The sequence below is a fragment of the Callorhinus ursinus genome, unplaced genomic scaffold, assembly GCF_003265705.2.
Source record: "Callorhinus ursinus isolate GAN/ISIS: 27379988/994484 unplaced genomic scaffold, GSC_fseal_2.0 scaffold11, whole genome shotgun sequence".
Classification (NCBI taxonomy): domain Eukaryota; kingdom Metazoa; phylum Chordata; class Mammalia; order Carnivora; family Otariidae; genus Callorhinus; species Callorhinus ursinus.
The window spans coordinates 24,669,202-24,686,691 of record NW_027397073.1 but is presented as its reverse complement, the minus strand read 5'-3'; the positions used below and the strand labels follow the sequence as shown (position 1 = coordinate 24,686,691).

At 54.9% G+C, this 17,490-nt stretch overlaps 1 protein-coding gene across 2 annotated transcripts in view; it reads right to left on the bottom strand.

Annotated features, from left to right (window-relative positions):
- SMAD7 (SMAD family member 7) overlaps positions 1-12,029 on the bottom strand; it is a 31,121-nt gene extending 19,092 nt beyond the window's left edge. The window contains exons 1-3 of one of the 2 annotated variants that reach the window (XM_025886630.2): positions 9,806-12,029; positions 8,376-8,429; positions 2,385-2,456 (exon numbers count right to left, since the gene is read on the bottom strand). In XM_025886630.2, coding sequence (XP_025742415.1) covers positions 2,385-2,456; positions 8,376-8,429; positions 9,806-10,418 — 739 coding nt within the window. In that variant the 5' untranslated portion in view covers positions 10,419-12,029. Of the gene's footprint in view, positions 1-2,384; positions 2,460-8,375; positions 8,430-9,805 lie in introns of both variants that reach the window. The other variant, XM_025886629.2, reaches the window with a different exon arrangement.
- Positions 12,030-17,490: the final 5,461 nt, after the last annotated feature.

The following is a 17,490-nucleotide window of genomic DNA, read 5'->3' as shown; positions in this document are numbered from 1 at the left end:
CACCTTGATGCCCACTTGCCCCCCCTTCCTGAAGCAGGCTCCCACCCTCCAGCCTCTGCTAACCCTTTCCCCCCCTGGGCAGCCTCGTCCCACTCGGCCACAGGCCCTGCCCCATTCAGCCAGGCTGCCCCCACAGCCCGCACCAGCCTCATCCTCCAAGGCGGACACACCCAGGCCACGTCCCCTCCCCCCCATGGAAAGATCAACTTGGGGAGGAGGAGGTTTGGGCTCGCTCCATTTGCAAAACCCTCGTCCTGGACCAAGGCCATTAAATCTTTTCAGGGGGCACTCTTGCTCCAAAGGGTGTAGCCCCGGGCTTTCTCTGTGCCCATCACCTCCCCTCTCCTGACACCCCCAAACCACTGGGCACCAACCCAGAAATCAAGGTTCTTCAATTTCCCCCCACAGCACATTATTAATAAACTGCTCCAACTCTGAACAGAAAGAAGAAAGGGCTCAAACTTTGAAGCCTTGGGAATTAGTAAATTAAGAGCTAAAATTCAAAACAAATGCTCTTTCATGTGGAGGCCCCCTGGTCTTTTTCCTTTTGCAGTTTTGTTAAACCATTCGATCCCTTCACAGACAACCACTCCTCCCTAGCAGCTCCTTAGTAATCTAAATGGCTGCAATTACCTTAGGGGGTGGGGATGGGGGGGGAGCGGTTAATCACTGTTTTATACACACACACCCCCTCCCCTTTTCTTTCTAGGACTGGGGGAGCGTCGGGAAGGCAAAGTCAAGTGCCCACCCATCTCCAGTGGGGATGCCTGGGACGTGCTGCCGGTTGGCTCTCAGGCCGAGGGAGAGGGAGGAGATGCTCGGCCTGGTGTTGTCACTTCCCCCAGCAAAGGAGACAGACAAGATGTTATCAGTAAGACAACCCTTCCGAAAAGCCCCCCCCCCTTTCAAAAGCTACCACTTCCCTTGCTCATTTCATGTGGTTCGAAGGGGCTGGGGCTCCTCCCTACACATTCAGGGTTTAAAAAATAAACCCATCTAACAACATCCTGAGTGTGTCCTTTTGCCCAGACCCTCTCCCTCTACTTGGCCTTCTTTCTTTCAGGAACTTTCTCAGCCTTAGAGAGCAGAAAAGACGCAGTTCTCAAGTCCTCCCTGCTCCACCGCTGCGGTCCGGCCCCGTCCTCACACCCGAAGCCCCCGCCCCTCTCTGGGCCCCCTCTCCTTCCTGCTCACTCCTCATTAGGAGCCTTGTGTAAACAATACCCTCCCGTCGCAGACAACAGTGGGAGTATATATTGTACTGAAATAAAAACAAACAAGGGTCTTCCTAAAGGCCTCCTAGTCCTTGGCAAGCTCAGTTCCTGGAGGACAGCCTGGGAGGGGCTGACCGGGATGAGCTGAGCATGACCGTGGCTTGGAGGCATCAGAGGTCACCTCACAGAAGAGGGTACCTCGCAGTCCCCCCCTGGAGACAAATTTTACTGCTTCCAGCCGAGCTGCCATGATCCTATGCCAATGCCCCCAAGCAAGAAACAACAAATGCACGGAACTCTGTGGAATTTCTCCCCCACCCCCCCTCCCCCAGTCTACTTTGCCTCCTGCTTTAGCCAGCTCTCAGAAAATCTAGTGACGGCCATACTGGAGTGGGAAAACCAGGGGGAAACCGATGTCTTCTAAGAAAGAGGAAAATGCTTCCCACTTACATTGCTAATGAGTTTCTCCAAGTTTATGACTCTCTTCTCCTGCCCCTCAGGGACAGCGATGCTCGGGCTCCCCAATGCCCCTCCCTTAACCCCATAACCCTCCAGCACTGGCATTCCAGGCCCTCAAGCACGCCCATCGACCCTGAGGAAGAAAACCTTCCCTCCGGGGTAGCCCTACGAAGTGTCTAGGGTCTGCAGTGTCTCCATCCTGTGGCTCCCGTGCCCAGACAATGCACTAAGCTAGCCTGGGAAGGCAAAACTTGCGAAGCATCAAGGACGTCTATGCAGAACTCCCACCCTACACTTGGGATCTGCTTTCAAGTTCCCAAAAGGTGGATCCATCCCCTTCAAGGCACTCGATGCCCTAAGGACAAGGGCAAAACAGAGTTTAAACCCATCAACTAATGGACACCCAAGTCTGCAACTTCAAGCCCCTCAAGCCAGTAGCTACTTTCACAATAACCAGGAAACAGCACCCCACCAGTCCGCAGCTGGCCCCCACTTCCTCATCCACGGAGGAGGCCCAGCGTCCTGATGCGTAGGAGACCGCAGAATGACCAGCTCAGGGGCCCGAGTCGCCACGGATGCATCCAGTTTAAGCACATAAAAATGAGAATTAACCCCAGACCAGCTGGGGCGGCAGAAGGCCACCCCCATTCCTCCAGTGTCCAGTCATTTCAAGAGATCTTGAAACTGCCAGGAAAAGAGAAAATGTCTCACCTGAAAGCCCCCCAGGGGCCAGATAATTCGTTCCCCCTGTTTCAGCGGAGGAAGGCACAGCATCTGGACAGTCTGCTGTGGATTTGAAAAGAGAGAAATAAATAAATACACAAATAAATAAATAAAAACACCAAGATTAATTTTTATGCACATTCTAAACAGCATTAAAGAGAAACCACACATTCCAAACAGCTGACTCCCGCCGCGATGCTGATTATTAATGGTCTGCTCAGGCTTTGCTGCCCATCATAAGACAGACCACAGCACCTTGTCACCCGTCTGGGCTCTGGGCAGCCAATTAATCATTAGTCAAGTCAGGCTTGATCACAGACTGGCTGGAGTTTCTCTTTTATTGCAAATCCCCCATTGAGGAAACCAGGTAGTTCCCAAGGTCAAAGGACGCCTGGGTTCTGTTCTCAACCCCGTTGCTGCCTGCCTACCAACCATCCCAGAGAAGATCAAGGGTGAAGCCTCCTTGCTCAGATCCCGTGGCCTCTCTGCCACTCCCATAGACCAGTCTCTCTCTCATCCTGTGAAAGACAGACTTCCCAGTTCTTTAGAACTTTCTCAAGACTTCCCTTGGGCTGAATGAAGGGGCTTCTTTTTCCCTTTTTTTTTTTCTTTTAGATCTTATTTGAGAGAGAGGGAACAGGAGTGTGGGGAGGGGCAGATGGAGAAGCAGTCCTCCCCCCCACCACCCCCGCTGAGCAGGGAGCCCAACATGGGGTCCATCCCAGGACCCCGGCATCATGACCTGAGCCGAAGGCAGACGCTTAACCGACTGAGCCACCCAGGCGCCCCTGCTTTTTCCTTTTTAATTGACATACAAGAAGTATGGCAAAGCATACAAATCTCAAGAACAACCCAGTGAATCCTCCTCGTGTACACACCTGTGTAAAGCCACCACCAGATCAGGACAGAGAACATTCTCATGAAGGCTCCCAGCCGGAGGGGAAATGTTCTCCCTCCTTCCAGGCCTGGTCCAAACTCCTTATCTCTGGAAACCTTCCCGGGCAGCCCCAGACCTGCAAGGCTCCCTGCCCTCGGTTCCCATAAAATCTTTCTGGCACCCAGTACTTGGAGTTCCCTTCTGCTGTCTTTGCTGATCTTGTACCTTCAGATCCCGTCTGCCCTAGCTAGACTAGAAGCTTCTCTTCAACATCTCTGTCACCCCTCAGGTGCTCTGAATGGTGACCTAAATGTTAACAAGGACAATGACAACTCAGGCCGAGAAACAGACTCGACAACCTCCCTCCAAGCAACTAAACCAAAAAATAATGCCTCCGAACCACAACTAATTAGTCCCATGAAACAAAAACACACAAGACCCTTAAGCTCCGTCATGCACCATTGCCAATGCCAAACTTCCAGAGAGCCACAGGGAAAGGCCGGCTTGGGAAAGGGGCTTCCCAGCTCTGCCCCTAGCACACTAGGTTAGATGGTGCAATTCCAGCCCCCTCAAGCACCCCAGGACACCAGCAGGATGTCCCTGGGGTACTACCAGTTTCCCACTGGATCCACTTGGCCACACTGGCTGATAGGAACTCAAATGCAAGGGCAGCCCAGAGGCAAGTAGCCCATCAGCAGTCTCCATCCCGCCCCGCCAAAAAAGAGGTGGGGGGCTAAGCATGGCTTACACAGGACCCCAAAACTGCCTCTGGGTTTCTGCCACTGGTTCCTCCAGCTACTAATCCCAGGGACACCCCCCCCCCGCCCCCCGCCTTCCCCACATTCCCTGGCATTCTCTCTCAGGCTGGAAGAACAACTTTTCAAGAATTCTCACCAGGGGAGGGGGGAGCACAGGGGCGGGAGCGGTGGCTGGGGAGAGAGAAAAGACTGTGTGTAATCTCATTTTATCAGGGTAAAGTGTAATTCCTAACAGGAATATACAGTTTTACAGGATACACTTAATCAAATGCAAAACAATAGGGGGAGCAGGAAATGGAGCCGCTTGTTAACTGGTGTAAACCCTGCACTTTCTAAACTACTTTGATGGCCTTCACCATGTTCTAGAGATAGGTTTTACCTACCCACACAAGCGGAACACACCCCCACGTTAAACATGATGACTGATACACGGCCACGGCCCCCCGCCTTCCTCCAGCTTTGGCTGGCTGAATCCCAGGGGCCAAGTGTGTGTGTGTTTCAAAGGAAGGGCCCAGCATCTCGGGGCAGAGCTGGGACCACATTCAGGGTGTCAGCCCGGCTCAGATCAAAGGTAAGCCAGCTCCTCACTGGCAACCACAAGCGTTTTTATGAAATGGTGCTCTGCCCTTCTGCAGAGCCTTTGATCTCAGGAGGGATTTACAAACATTAATTAGGCCTCCCTACCACCCCTGTGAAGTAGCAAAATATACCTGTTCGACCCACACCCGGGTAAACTGAGGCGTCACTGACAGCCCAAGGGGCCACCCAGTGAGCTGGGCCATGCCCAAGAGTTCATGCTCATCTCGCCCATCCCACAGCTCTGCATCCCCAGGCATCCCCAGGCCGTAGTCAGGCCGAGACAGTCCCAGCATCCAGTCTGGCCTCGAGCTATACCACCAGGCTCATAAAGGTCAAAGAGGCCACACCTCCATCCCTCACGCACTAAAAAGCTCCAGGGAGATAGACCTCCAAAGTTAGTGTCTCAGCCTCCACCTTGTGTCACTGGCTCTCCAGAGCCCTGGCTGCACACACACAGAAGTTCTAGGCCATTCCTGGCTCTCATCCATCGTTAAACATTACCAAGCGCCCAGTTAAGTGCTGGGTTCTCTGGAAGGAAAACAGTCCTTCAAAGACACAAACCTGGGGACCAGCCAAGGAATGAGCTGTTCAGAGGGGGTACAAGGTGAGGGAGCTGGGGATCCCACTTCTCTTACCAAGAAAGAAATGGTTCCAGGAGAGCCCGGATGTTCTGTCAACTTAGTTCTGAGCTTCTTAAGTGGCACCAGGGCCAGAGGAACCCCATCCCCGCTCCCCCAACCACAGCCTTACCCTCAATGTCCCAGCTCTGGCCCCACCCGCAGCTCAGACGAACCCTGGGTACAGCACGATCCACCACATTGGAATCATTCACATTTTTAGGCAGGCACATCATGAGGCCCGTAGAATGAATGAATGAACCAATTAATGAGCAAATGAATCATCTCACTCTTTTAACTCTTTGATCATCTGGACTTAAGGAGGTTCAGAAAAGTTAAGAAGCGTGAGTTAAGAGGTAAAAACAGGGCCAGATCCCAGACTTCTCAACTATGCTTCGGAGGCTTGATCCAGCAAATGGGTACTGATCACCTGGGCCCCAGCCTACTCAAGGAGTGTTTCCAGCAACACCCCTCCCACCGCCAGCCATTCAAGCCGTCTACACCATCAGATACGGAGGACACAGGGAGCACAGCCCACAGAGCAGTCCCCTCAGCATCCATACACCGACTTCTACTTTGAAACAGCATGTTCTTATATCCCTTGTGGAAGGGGAGGGAGTCTTCTTGACTTCGAATAGCCGCCCCAAGTCCCAGCTGTCACCTTGCCCCTAGGTTCAGTTATGTCTAACTCTTTCCTGGAAGTTCCTGCTGGTTTGGGACCACCCAGCACCCAGGTCTACAAAGCTCAGGCCCTACCAGAGGCTACCGCGGGATGGCTTGAACCACAGCAAAATGAGAGCTCCCAGCTTTAAGCCCCGGAGTTCCTCCAAAGGCTGCAGAGGTACCAGGCCCCAGGTCCCTTCCCACCACCTCTTCCAGAGCTGGAGACTTCCCAGAAGGGATTCCCTGAGTTGTGCGACTGGTTAAGATTTTAACAGTTGTCCATTGTAAAACCTTGCGACTGGTTCTCATCTAGTTACCCAAGACCAAAAATCCACCCTAGGGCTCAGACGCTTAAGAACACAAGCAGCTGATCTCAATTCCCCAGCCCAGCACTCTCCTTCCATACGGAAGGTTAAGAGGAAAACCTGGGGCAGCATCCCACCTGTGTGTGTAAACCTCAAAGCCCCAGCCCCTCTCCCCTGTCCCCAGCCCCACCATTCCCAGACCTGGCCAGCCGCCAGGGTGTGAGGACAGTTCTTCCATGGGGGGACTTCGCCTGTTACCACCTCCTGTCCCTACACAACAGCGCCTTTTTACATTCCTTTTCTTTCTTTTGTTTTGTTTTAAACAAAACGTTTTGGGTGAGTAACCAGCTGTTTGAGTTTCCGATTGGCAGGTTAATCACTTCCTATTGGCTGATCTGGAAACCCCCCCCCCCCCGTGGAAATGGCACATTCCTGTCTTTGTGGCTTCTCTGTTTACACACATTTTGCTACCTAATGTCAACACTTGCTAATGAATAAATCTATCACTCCACTCACTGAAAATGAGGTCCTGGCCCAGCAAAAGGACTGCCTGCATCCCGTGAACGGATTTATCCTGGTGTCTCGGCAGGAGACCCAAGACAGCATGGCTCTCCCTTTCTTTGCTTTTAAGAGGTTTCTGGGAGCATTTATTGACCCCTCCAGCAATCTTGACTCCTGGGGCCAAGGTAGTTGACTGGTCTTTCTCTCGGTTAAGGAACCCCTCCAGATGGGAAGGATACAGAAGTTAAAACCAGAACAGGGCAGAGATGGCCCCTTGTAGGACGAACCTCATGAAAGAACCCCTGGGTCTCGGATGTCAAAGCCCAGTCAATCTACATTCTTTGAGAAAACAGAGCGTTGTGACTTCAGTTAACGTTTGTTACAAATACAGAGAGCCGGTTATCTCCTCATTAATGACCATTTATCTGGTGTTTTGTAAATCGAAAGCAAAATATCACATGCTTTGCAGGCACTTATTAGACAGGCACCAGGCAGACAGCAACGCCTCCCGACTTCAGGGAGCGGCGGAGTCCCGGGAGGGCTGGCTGCACAGCGCGGGCTTCGGTTACACCGTTCATTAAAGTATTTAATTTATGACAACGCCCCAGCAGAACTTTTAATTAGTGGGGGGAAAGGCCCAACAGCCAAAACTCATGAGGCGGAAGGACTTGTGGAATTCCAAGAGAGAAATGGGGCCCAACCCTTCACGTCTCCTGCGCCCAGAACCTTGGCAAAACAAAAATGTAACAAGGGTTTGCATTCTTCAGGTACCAGTAGGTGGGCCTGAAGGCCGGAAGTTACAATCAGTACTTTTCAGCTGGTGAATCCCCCTCCCGGCCCCCACTGTGGAAGAAGGGGCTCTAGAGCACCGGGGCCCATCTGGGTTGGCACTCCCAAGCCCCAGATTCGCTGCCCCGCTGCCCCCCAGCCCTGCGGGCTCCACAGGGTGAGCCCCTGCCCTGTCAGCCAGCAGCTGAAAGCAGAGGACCACAACAGGACTGGTACCAGCCTCAAATGGGCTTTTGCTCTGGCTCCACGCCACCCAGTGACAAAGCAACAGGCAGGCAGAGCTATGCTCAAAACTTGTGTAGTCCCTACCAAGAATTCTGAGAAAACCCAGGGCCGATGTGACTTGCAGGTGTCCTCTGCTTCCACTGCCTTGACTTCTTAAATTGTCTAACCTCTTACTTCCAACCAAAGCCTTCTCTGCACCTTTGAAACTGTCTTCCCTCTCATCGAATTATCCATTCTTCTCACTGACTCGCTGTCACAAAGTCTCTGCGTTTTCCCATCAACCTGTCCTATCTGGCGCCTGAGACACTCTGCGTGGATCAAATTCCACATGGTAAGGCTGAGCCAACTCTGGTGCGAGTGAAAATACATTAATAAAAAAAGAAAAGGAACAAAACGTAAAGATCATCTAGGAACACCTCTGCAAAAAAGAAAATCTAGAGAGAGCGAGCCACACACGCACGCACGCACGCACGCACACACCTCCCTCTCCAGCCACAACAAAAACAGAAAAATCCACCAAACTTCCAACAGAGGAAGCCCAGAAATCACCTCGGGGCAAGCCCAGCGCCTCCCCAAAGCCGCTGCCTCGACTTAAAAATCCGCGTTCTCGAGGCTCCGTTTCTAACTTAAGATAGGAAGGGTATTTTTAAAAATCATCCACTCACCAGTTGGTTTGAGAAAATCCATCGGGTATCTGGAGTAAGGAGGAGGGGGAGACTCTGGAATTAAAAAAGTAAGAGAAAATAAAGGCCGAGCCATGAGAAAGAGAGATAGAAACTTATGATAACAGAGGCATTCTTTTAGCCCAACTGTTTGTCTTAGCTGTGGGGGTTGGAGGCAGGGCCGCGAGGCGGTGATTGCCTTGATATTTAGCTGTCAGATAAACAAAAGAGGCCGCCTGGCGCCAGCCTCGCCGCTCCGCTCCTCCACGTCTGCAGCCGCCGCCGCCGCCGCCGCCGCCGCGCTCCGCCGGCCCCGCTGGAAAGCACCGGCTCGGCCCGGGCCGCGCACTTCCCAGTTCACGGGGCGGGGAGCGACAAAGCCCCCTCCCCGTCCCCCGACCCTTCAGAGCCCACTCCCGCCGCCCCCCCCCCCCCGGGGGGCGCATTCCCCCCCCGCGCCCCGCCCCCCCGCCGCCGCACACCCGCGCAGAAACTCGGGGATCCCCTTTTCCCAGCCCACCCGGGGGACGCGCCCCAAGTGCGCTGGTGAACTTGGGAGGATCTGCGGGAGCCCGAGGCACATCCCCCGCCGCGCACAGAGACTTGGAGAAACGGGAAGCGGGGGAGGAGGCTGAGACAGGATCGAGCGAGGGAGGCTGGGGTCTCAGAAGCGAAGCCCAGGCCCCGGTGCAGTAAGGGGCGACCAGGGAAGGCTCGGAGGAGCTGGGGACAGACCATCCTGGAGTCAAGTCTGTGCTTTACTGTACTGGAAGAAAGGAAGAAGTTGGGGACACCCGACTTCTGACCGCTGGCTCTTTTCCATCCTGGCTGGCGGACTTGAGAGGAGATACCCAGTTGGGCCTCCCATCCTACCCATCTCTGCCCCAAGACCCCAGGGCTGCGCGGCCAGGGAGTATCCCGACGTGACTCTCCTTATTTACTGAAGGCACAGACACTTCCAGCCTTTACGACTCGCTTCTCCCAACCTTCCTTGGCGGGCTTGGACCGAATCCAACTCGGCCACACACCTCAACGCTTTTCCGGGTGCACGGGAGGCGTGACCCCCACTTCTCTCCGCACCCCCTAGCTGCTGTGGAAATGAAGGCAACTCATTTTTAACTGCGTGTCTGTGGAGTGTGTGCCCGAGTAGTGCCCACAGCCCACCTAGAGGCATCAAACGAGAAAGACCTGGAAGGGAACCCCCAGGGAATGCCCTTGCAGTCTCCCTGTGTCCTTTCTCTACTTTTGTCCCCAAAGTCTCTTCCCAGGAGGGGATGTATACCCCTCCCCGAGGTGGCTGCGCGCGCGCGCGCGCGCACGCACACACACACACACACACACACACACGGCCCCGGGGGGGAAAGGGGGTTCTTCCACCACCAGAGCGTCAGGAGAAGGGAAAAGAACCGGGTGAGCGCGGAACAACTTCTTACCTAGTTCGCAGAGTCGGCTAAGGTGATGGGGGTTGCAGCACACCAGCTCGGGGTTGATCTTCCCGTAAGATTCACAGCAACACAGCCTCTTGACTTCCGAGGAATGCCTGAGATCCGGCCACCTGAACACTTTGCACAGCAGGAGGGGGAGCGAGTAGGACGAGGGCGGCTGCGCGGGCTGCGAGCCGGCGGGCGCCCCCAGGCCCAGCCTGCAGTCCAGGCGGCCGGGCAGCAGGAGGCACGCGGTGCGCGTACCGCCGCGGGACTCCACGGCCTGGAGCAGCAGCTCCAACTGCCGTTCCTTCAGTTTCTTGAGCACCGAGTGCGTGAGCGCCTTCAGATCCGCCTCGGGGCCCCCGGCCGCGCCGGCGCCCGTGGCTGGGGGGTGGGGATGGTGGTGACCTTTGGCACCTCGGACCGCCTTGCCCAGGCAGCAGCCAGCCCTGCCCGAGCCGCCGCCACCGGCCCCATGCGCCCGGCCGTCCGTCGCCCCTTCTCCCCGCACCTCGCCTCCTCCTCCGCCTCCCCCCGCGCCCTCCTCCTCGTCCTCGCCGCCGGGCGCACGGCTCCTCCAGAGACGCCGGACGAGCGCAGATCGTTTGGTCCTGAACATGCGGGGCGAGGAGGCGAGGAGAAAAGTCGTTTGCCGGCTAAGGAGCGAACATGACCTCCGCACACCATGAAGAAGTCGGGCGCCGAGTTGGGGCAGCAGGCGCAGGCGACAGCAGCAGCAGCAGGGGCCCGGGCAGGAGCGGCGGCGGCCCAAGGGGCGCTCCGTGGCATGCGCCAGTCTCCCGGAGGCCGGGGCGCGCGCGGGGGCCCGGGGGCGCCCGCCGGGGCTCGGGGGCCTGCGCTCTGGCTGCCCCACCCCGCGCGGCCCGCGCCGTGCGCGGCTCTCGGGCCCCGGCGCACCCCGGAGGAACGCGGCCGCCGCTTCCCTGCGGGCGGCTAAGCCTGCCCCGGTCGGCGCCTCCCAAAAAAGAGGCCCCCCCGCAGCGGCTCCCGAGTGTCGGGCTCGCCAGCCTCGGCTTCCTACATGGAAGATCCGCGGGGGCAAAAAACGAAAGGCGTTCGGCTGGGCTGCTGGAGGGAGGAAAAAGCCTCTTTCCCCCTTGCTAAGCAACTTAATTTGGGGGTGGGGAGAACAGGCAATTAAAAAAAAAAAAGCAGGCACGCGATTTATTTTTTTCCTCTATATCCTTAGTAACCGGATCTCCTCGAATTCCGTGCACACGAAGACTCGGGGGAGGGGGCCGAGTGGACTTCACCCCACATGAGATGTTAAGACAGCTCTCAAAAATCTAAGAACCAAATATGCAAAGCCCAAAATTAAAAACACCACCTCCTCGCACCCCCGGAGGTCTGGGGGTGTCCGGCTGGACCTGGGGTTTAAAAAAAGAAAATGTTTACAAAGTAGAACAAGACGTTCGAGGGGTGGAAGAAAACGTATCCACGAGTTACATCCCCCTTTTTTCCTTGCAGAGCCTCGCTGGTCTTCCTCTCCTTTTCTTCTGCCAAGGAAAAAAAAATCGTGTATTTTTTTAATCCACAGAAAGCTCTGGCTAGGCTGCTTCAATCCTCGGCATCTGGGTGTTTTAGGGGAGTCTGGTCTTTCCTCCTGCGCTCCCGGGGGCCCCGGTCCTCGGCGGGGACTTCCTCGGGGCTGGCGGGGGCGCAGGGGCAGAAGATGCTGCGGCGGCGGCTGCGCCCGGCGGGGCTGACAGCGCGGGGGAGGGCGGCGCGGCGGCGGCGGCGGCGGCGGCGGCGGGCCCCTGGCGGGTCGCGCGCTCTCGCCCTCCTGGGCGCAAGCTGCTCACTAATGCGGGGGCCACCGGCGCCCCCTCCCCTGGCCGCGGCTGGCCGCCGGGACTCCCCGCAGGAGCTGCTCGCCGCGACCCGGCTGCGGCGGCAAAGGAGGCCCGGGTGTCCTCACGCCGCCTCCTCCACCGAGACTCTCCTCGTCGCGCCCGGGAGCCTCCTTGTCCCCCGTCCGCCCTCTCCTGGCGCTCGGGTCCTTCTGCCGCCGCCGGGGGCTCGCCGCGCCGCACTCAGGGTCTCCCGGGCCGGACGCTCGGCAGCTCGGCGCCGGCGGGCTGGCTCTGTCTCCGGCAGCTCTCTCCCGCGCGGCGAGCGGACCGAGCACGGCGCCCGGCTGGCTCGGCTGGCGCGGCTCGGGGACTGTGTGCTCCGTGCGCCGAGCGAGTGAGCGAGTGTGCCCGCGGCTCGCCGCCTCCCTCAAGGCCTCCCGCCCCCGCCCCCTTCCCTCCCCCTTCCACCCCCTTCGCTCCCCCGCCCCCAGCCGCCGCCGCCGCCGCCTCCTCCCCGCCCCCCCCCCCCCCCCCCCCCGCCTCGGGCCCTCTGCTCTGCTGGTTCCACTGCGCAGTGGCGCGCCCGGCTCCGGCCTCGTCACGTGGCCGTCTAGACACCCTGTCGCTTTAAAAAAAAAAAAGGCGATTGTGTTTCGCAAACAACAGATCGGGTTTCTAAAAGCTATTTCTCCCCCCCCCCCCCCCGCCACCGCCACCCCCTCCCGGGTCTGCAGATGGGGGACCCCTGGGAAGGAGGTAGGCGGGTAAAGGTGGGGAGCTGAGCAGCTCCCAGAATCGACTAAGACCTGGCAGATCGGAGGAGAAATGGGAAGACCCAAAAGCGCCGAGCGGGCTTTGCCGGCGGGTTTTGGAGCGGAACGAACCGGTCGGTGGCCCGATTTAGACCCAGCCCCGGGAGCTTCGCAGTGGCTGTCCCGCGCGCGCTCGCCGTAGCGCTTCATTCATTCGTTTTGTTTTAGAGGCCCTGGCGGCGGATCCCCTGGCCGCGCGGGAGGAAAGGGGGAGGAGAGCGCTGTCTCCGTTTAAAAGACATTTACACCGGACTGGACCGAGGCCCTGGGAAGTGTGCGCTGGAGGGAACAGCCGGGCCGCCGAGGGCGGGGAGGCGGCGCGAATGTGACCTCAGCGGCGGCCGCGCGCTCCCTCCCGCCCTCTCCCGCTCCGGGCTCGGGTTTCTAGGACTGCCTGGAGAAGTGTGTCTTGTGCACAGCTCTGGAATGCATTTGGCCGGCTGACGAGCTGCGAGGGGCAGCATCCTGGCGGGAGAAGGGGCGGGGGCGGGGGGGGGGGGGGCGCTCGGGCCAGCCGCCGGCAGGTTTCCTCCGGAGCCCGGAAGACCTCCGGCACCCCGCCTCCCGGCGCGCGAAGGTTACCTTTCCGTGCAGACCTGCCTAGGGCATGCATATGCATGCACGGCCTGTTTCTGCGCCCTTCTCGGCCCCGTAGCCTTCAAGGTGCTTAGGGTCATAGAGTCTATCCGCTGACCCCGGGTTCGGGAGAAGGCTAGACCCAGCTGGCAGGTTATTCAAGGAAGTGGGTCAGGCCCTCGGTAGGGCACAGGACCAAAATGCGTTTATTTCGTGAAAGCTGATGGTCCTGAGAGACGAAACGATTTAAATATATACACATCACTATTGACGAGGCCACTCGTTGGCATGGTGATCCAACCTCACGAATTATTCAGTGAAATAAAAAAATTTTAAAGTCATTTACAGTTGTGATATCAGGACAATAATGAAACTCATGGAGATGAGATGAACGATGAATTTTTATAACAGGTGAAATGTACTATTTTCATTGTCCCAGCTAAGTTGTACGTTCTTGGAAAAGGGACGGTGAATCTTAGCTTTACAGCCCCCTCTCCTCCAGCAACTTCAGAGGCTATGACTTAACAGTACATGCTTAATAAACACTTAGGAATCAATGGAGGACTTCGCAAAGGGGCATTTGGATCACTGCCCCCAAATCTAACAAAAGCACCTTGGAGGTAAAAATGTGAGAGAAAATCAGCAACATTGATTACACGATCATCTCCAGGCGAGGGAGCCCTGAAGCTTATTGACAATAAGACATGGGGTGCCAAACAGGGCAGAAATGTGTGTAGGACAGGGCAGAAGCAGGCATTCTAAATATTGACTTTGTAAGGCCACATAGCTGCAATTGTATAAGGTCATAATTTTGTTGTAAATAAAAATGTTGCCTATTGAAAATGGCATTGAGACTGTGTGTGTGTTGAGAGGGGGGAGGCTTTGTAAAGACGCACCCTGCAAAGACAGCAGCCAAGAAAGCCCAGGAGGAAATGGTGGTCGAAGGGGAGCTTTGGCTCTGGGTGATCCCATCATCATAGATGGGAAAGACAAAAGAGACAGAAATAAGATTTCTGGGAAATGTATAATATACTCACCTTAGAAAGGCTTATTAAGAATCCCAGACTGGAAGTCAGAAAACCTGATTCCAGGCTGGGGCTCTGCCCTCACCGGTGAAATAACTTGCACCAGTGGGGATCCTCACTTGGCAGGGATTAAAAAGCTTTCTGGGCCAGTTTCCTGCCCTCTCAGGGTCCCATTCCCTCTCTCTGCTCTGGGCCTCGCTAGAAGATCTTTGCTTTTCAAGAGAGGCTAGGCGAGGCTGCAAAGTGACAAGAAGACATAAATAGAGAAATCAAATGTCATCATTCTAATTAAGCATCTTGGCTAAATGGAGAATGTGAAGACTCTTTTAGAAATCTGGCCAATGGTGCTAATACTCTGTGATGAGAGGCCCGAGCACACACACAGGGCAGGTAGGCTTAGTGGGTGTTTCAGGAGCCGAATCTGACGTCACGGCTTGTCTGAGTAGAACATGCATATACTTGCAGAGCTATGTTCCCATAGAGTGTAATTGTGGGTGTTTTCATTCAGGCGTCACCTCTATCTTACCCTCTGTACATGGCTTTCCTCCATTTTACTACCCTAGGTAGATGATGGGTGGGATGCTGGGCAAGTCGCTACAATGATTGGTGCTGCTTTATGGCTCCCTGGCATCCCCTGAATCAGTTAACATCCCGAGCTTTCCTGAGAGCCAGCCCCACCCCACTGCATTCTTGTTCCTTTCCTTTCCAAGAAAGAAGCCGGGGCCGTGGAGGAACTCCTGGCTGGCTGGTGTGCCTAGAAAGGGAGTTCCTTTCCTTTCCACGGGCACAAATGAGACTGACAAGCACCCCGTTTCAAACTATTCTGATCCTTTAAAAAAAAAAAAAAAGTTTAGGAGTTCACCAAACTATTGTGAATGAGTTTGATTCTAATCACTTGCTGGCAGGGAATATGGAATAAAATCTCTCATTTGCAGTTGTTTATTTCCTGTTGTGGCTTCTATTTTCATCTTTTAGTCACTTTGGTGATAGTAATCAAACCCTAATCATGGTGCAGCCACAAGTCACAGAGACCAAAATAACTTGCAGCAGAGTTCTGACAAACAAGGATGGAGTCAGCTAAAGACCCGGCTACTTAATCACTGGCCACTGGCCCCCGGAGGCCTGCGGGGGGCTGCCACTTGACTGAGCGCTGGCTAAGCATCTAGAGGCGGGAGGAAGCCGGAGGGAAGCGGCTCCAAGGCCCCTGGACTCTGAGCAGTCAGGGCCCCAGAGTGCATGAGGAAAAGCAGGTGGACCCTCCACAGCTGTCAGGGAGGGAAAGAGGGAGCGAGAGATCATCTGCAAACTCCACACCTACAAGCAACCCTCAGCTAAAGCCAAAAGACGGCTGCCTGAGGAAGCCAGGCTTCTTCCTTTCGGTCCTTTTCTCCTTTCCAGGCGTTCCGGGAAGAGAGGGGCAGAGAGGCCCCAAAGCACATGTGGGTGGGTGTGTACTGGTAGGGCTGAGGACAGCGGTGAGGCAGGGCCTCGCGGAAGCCAAAAGAAGAAACCATTGAAGAGGCCAAAAAAGTGTTGGAAAATATCGACATTTCTTGCACAACCGTCCCCTGCAAAATGTGTGAGTGAGCTCTAAACCATCCTGAGCTGGCAGCAGGACAGATGGAAGCAATGGTTCATGCACAGAAGACCGCATGAGTGAGGCCGATGCGACAATCAGCACTTCTTGGCTTATCTTAGAAGAACAAGAACGTAAGTGAATGAAAATGCATCTAATTCACAATCAAATAGAGATGCTATCCGCCCCGACTTCATCCAATATTCTTGTAGCACAGACACGCTGTCAGCTGATCCGTAACATTTGCCAGGATGAGAAGAACATTGTTATGGAGGAACGAGAGAAACATCCAGAAAAAGTAAAGATCGAGGACCACGGAGCCATCCAGATACACAGTCACATATAGATACGGTTTCCTCCAGGGAGGGGCACTGGTCGGCTGCCGAGTGGAGCCAGGTGGGAAACCACCGCATAGAACTTTGTGTACCTTTATGAGTTTTGCACCGTGTGAATGTGTTACTTATTCAAAAAATACAGATTTCACGACTTTTTTTCTTTTTCTTTTTTAGAAATCCCTGCCTGCTTTTCTCATTTCCTGAAATTTGCTGTTCTGATGTCCTTGTAGAAAGAGGACTAGTTGGCAAGGTCCCACGTGGAAGTGAGGCTGTAGACAGCTTCTCTCTCTGTGGGGCAGTTACTACAGGAAGGCCAATGACAACAGAGGCCAATGTGTCATCCCAGACGGCATGGGTGGAGGCTGCCTCGTCATGACCCTGGCAAGAGTCAGTGAGGAAACACGCCAGTCCTAATCAAAAGTCATTCTAGATATCAGTCAGGTGCAAGTCCTAACCCGGGACAGACGGCCTCATAAATACTGATGTTGCGACGACCAGAAGCACAGGAAGGAGCCTGCCCCATCTGAGAACATGAGAGCTTTGCTTTTTGGAACAAAAATGTGTTCACATGCCTCTCCATCCATTCAGCCAGCATTGATTCAAGACGTGGTGCCAGGCACCAGGGGAGACCGCTGAGGGATCTGAGGGTGGTACCAAAGAGCCTCTGCCCTCAAGAAGTGCATGATCTAGAAGGGGGCTAGAAATAGGGAAACAATCAACCCTCACCAAATGTGACCAAAGCTCCCCTCACGCGCACAGTAAGAATGCATGCACTTGCTCCGAGAATGGAAAACCAAGCCATTTATTGTCTGGGAGGGAGGGGTGTCGAAAGGTTTCTCAAAGAAAGAAATATTTTAGACTAGATGGGCTGAGCTGACTAACCAGGCAGAGATGCTCAAGGTATGAACGGCCACATTCAGAAGGAAAACACGAAAGAAAGAAACGAATTGTTGTTTTCTGTCAACTTTGAGCTAACTCCTCAAAACCCATACCATGCTTGTCACTGCAAGTGCACAACTTTGTCTAGGAATAGCCCTGAGCCTCAGGAAGTCTGTGATGGAGGTGAGGCCTCTGCCATGGGTGTTCTGGGGATCATCTCCCTCAGAATAAAGTTTTCTTCATAGAAAGGAATGGTAGGACCCACACTAGAATGTCTGCAGTTACAGAAAAGCTTCTCCTCAAATAACTGGAGAAATTTCCATGATCTCCCCTTCTCAGATCAACGCTTGAGCCTCACTCGTGTGAGGACTGGTTCGTGTCAGGAAACGATACCAGTTTCAACACAAGAGGAAGGGAACTTTGCAGCGAAGCAGGGCTTTGACAGCTCAGTGATGGGAGTTCTTAAGATAATGCTCTCAAGTGCTAGCAACAACAAATTACTATTCCCCACTGCAGTATAGACAGACATAACAATTTGGATGAATCGCACAGGCACTAAAAAAATATGATTTTATTTATTTATTTATTTATTAAAGATTTTATTTATTTGACAGAGAGAGACACAGCGAGAGAGGGAACACAAGCAGGGGGAGTGGGAGTGGGAGGGGGAGAAG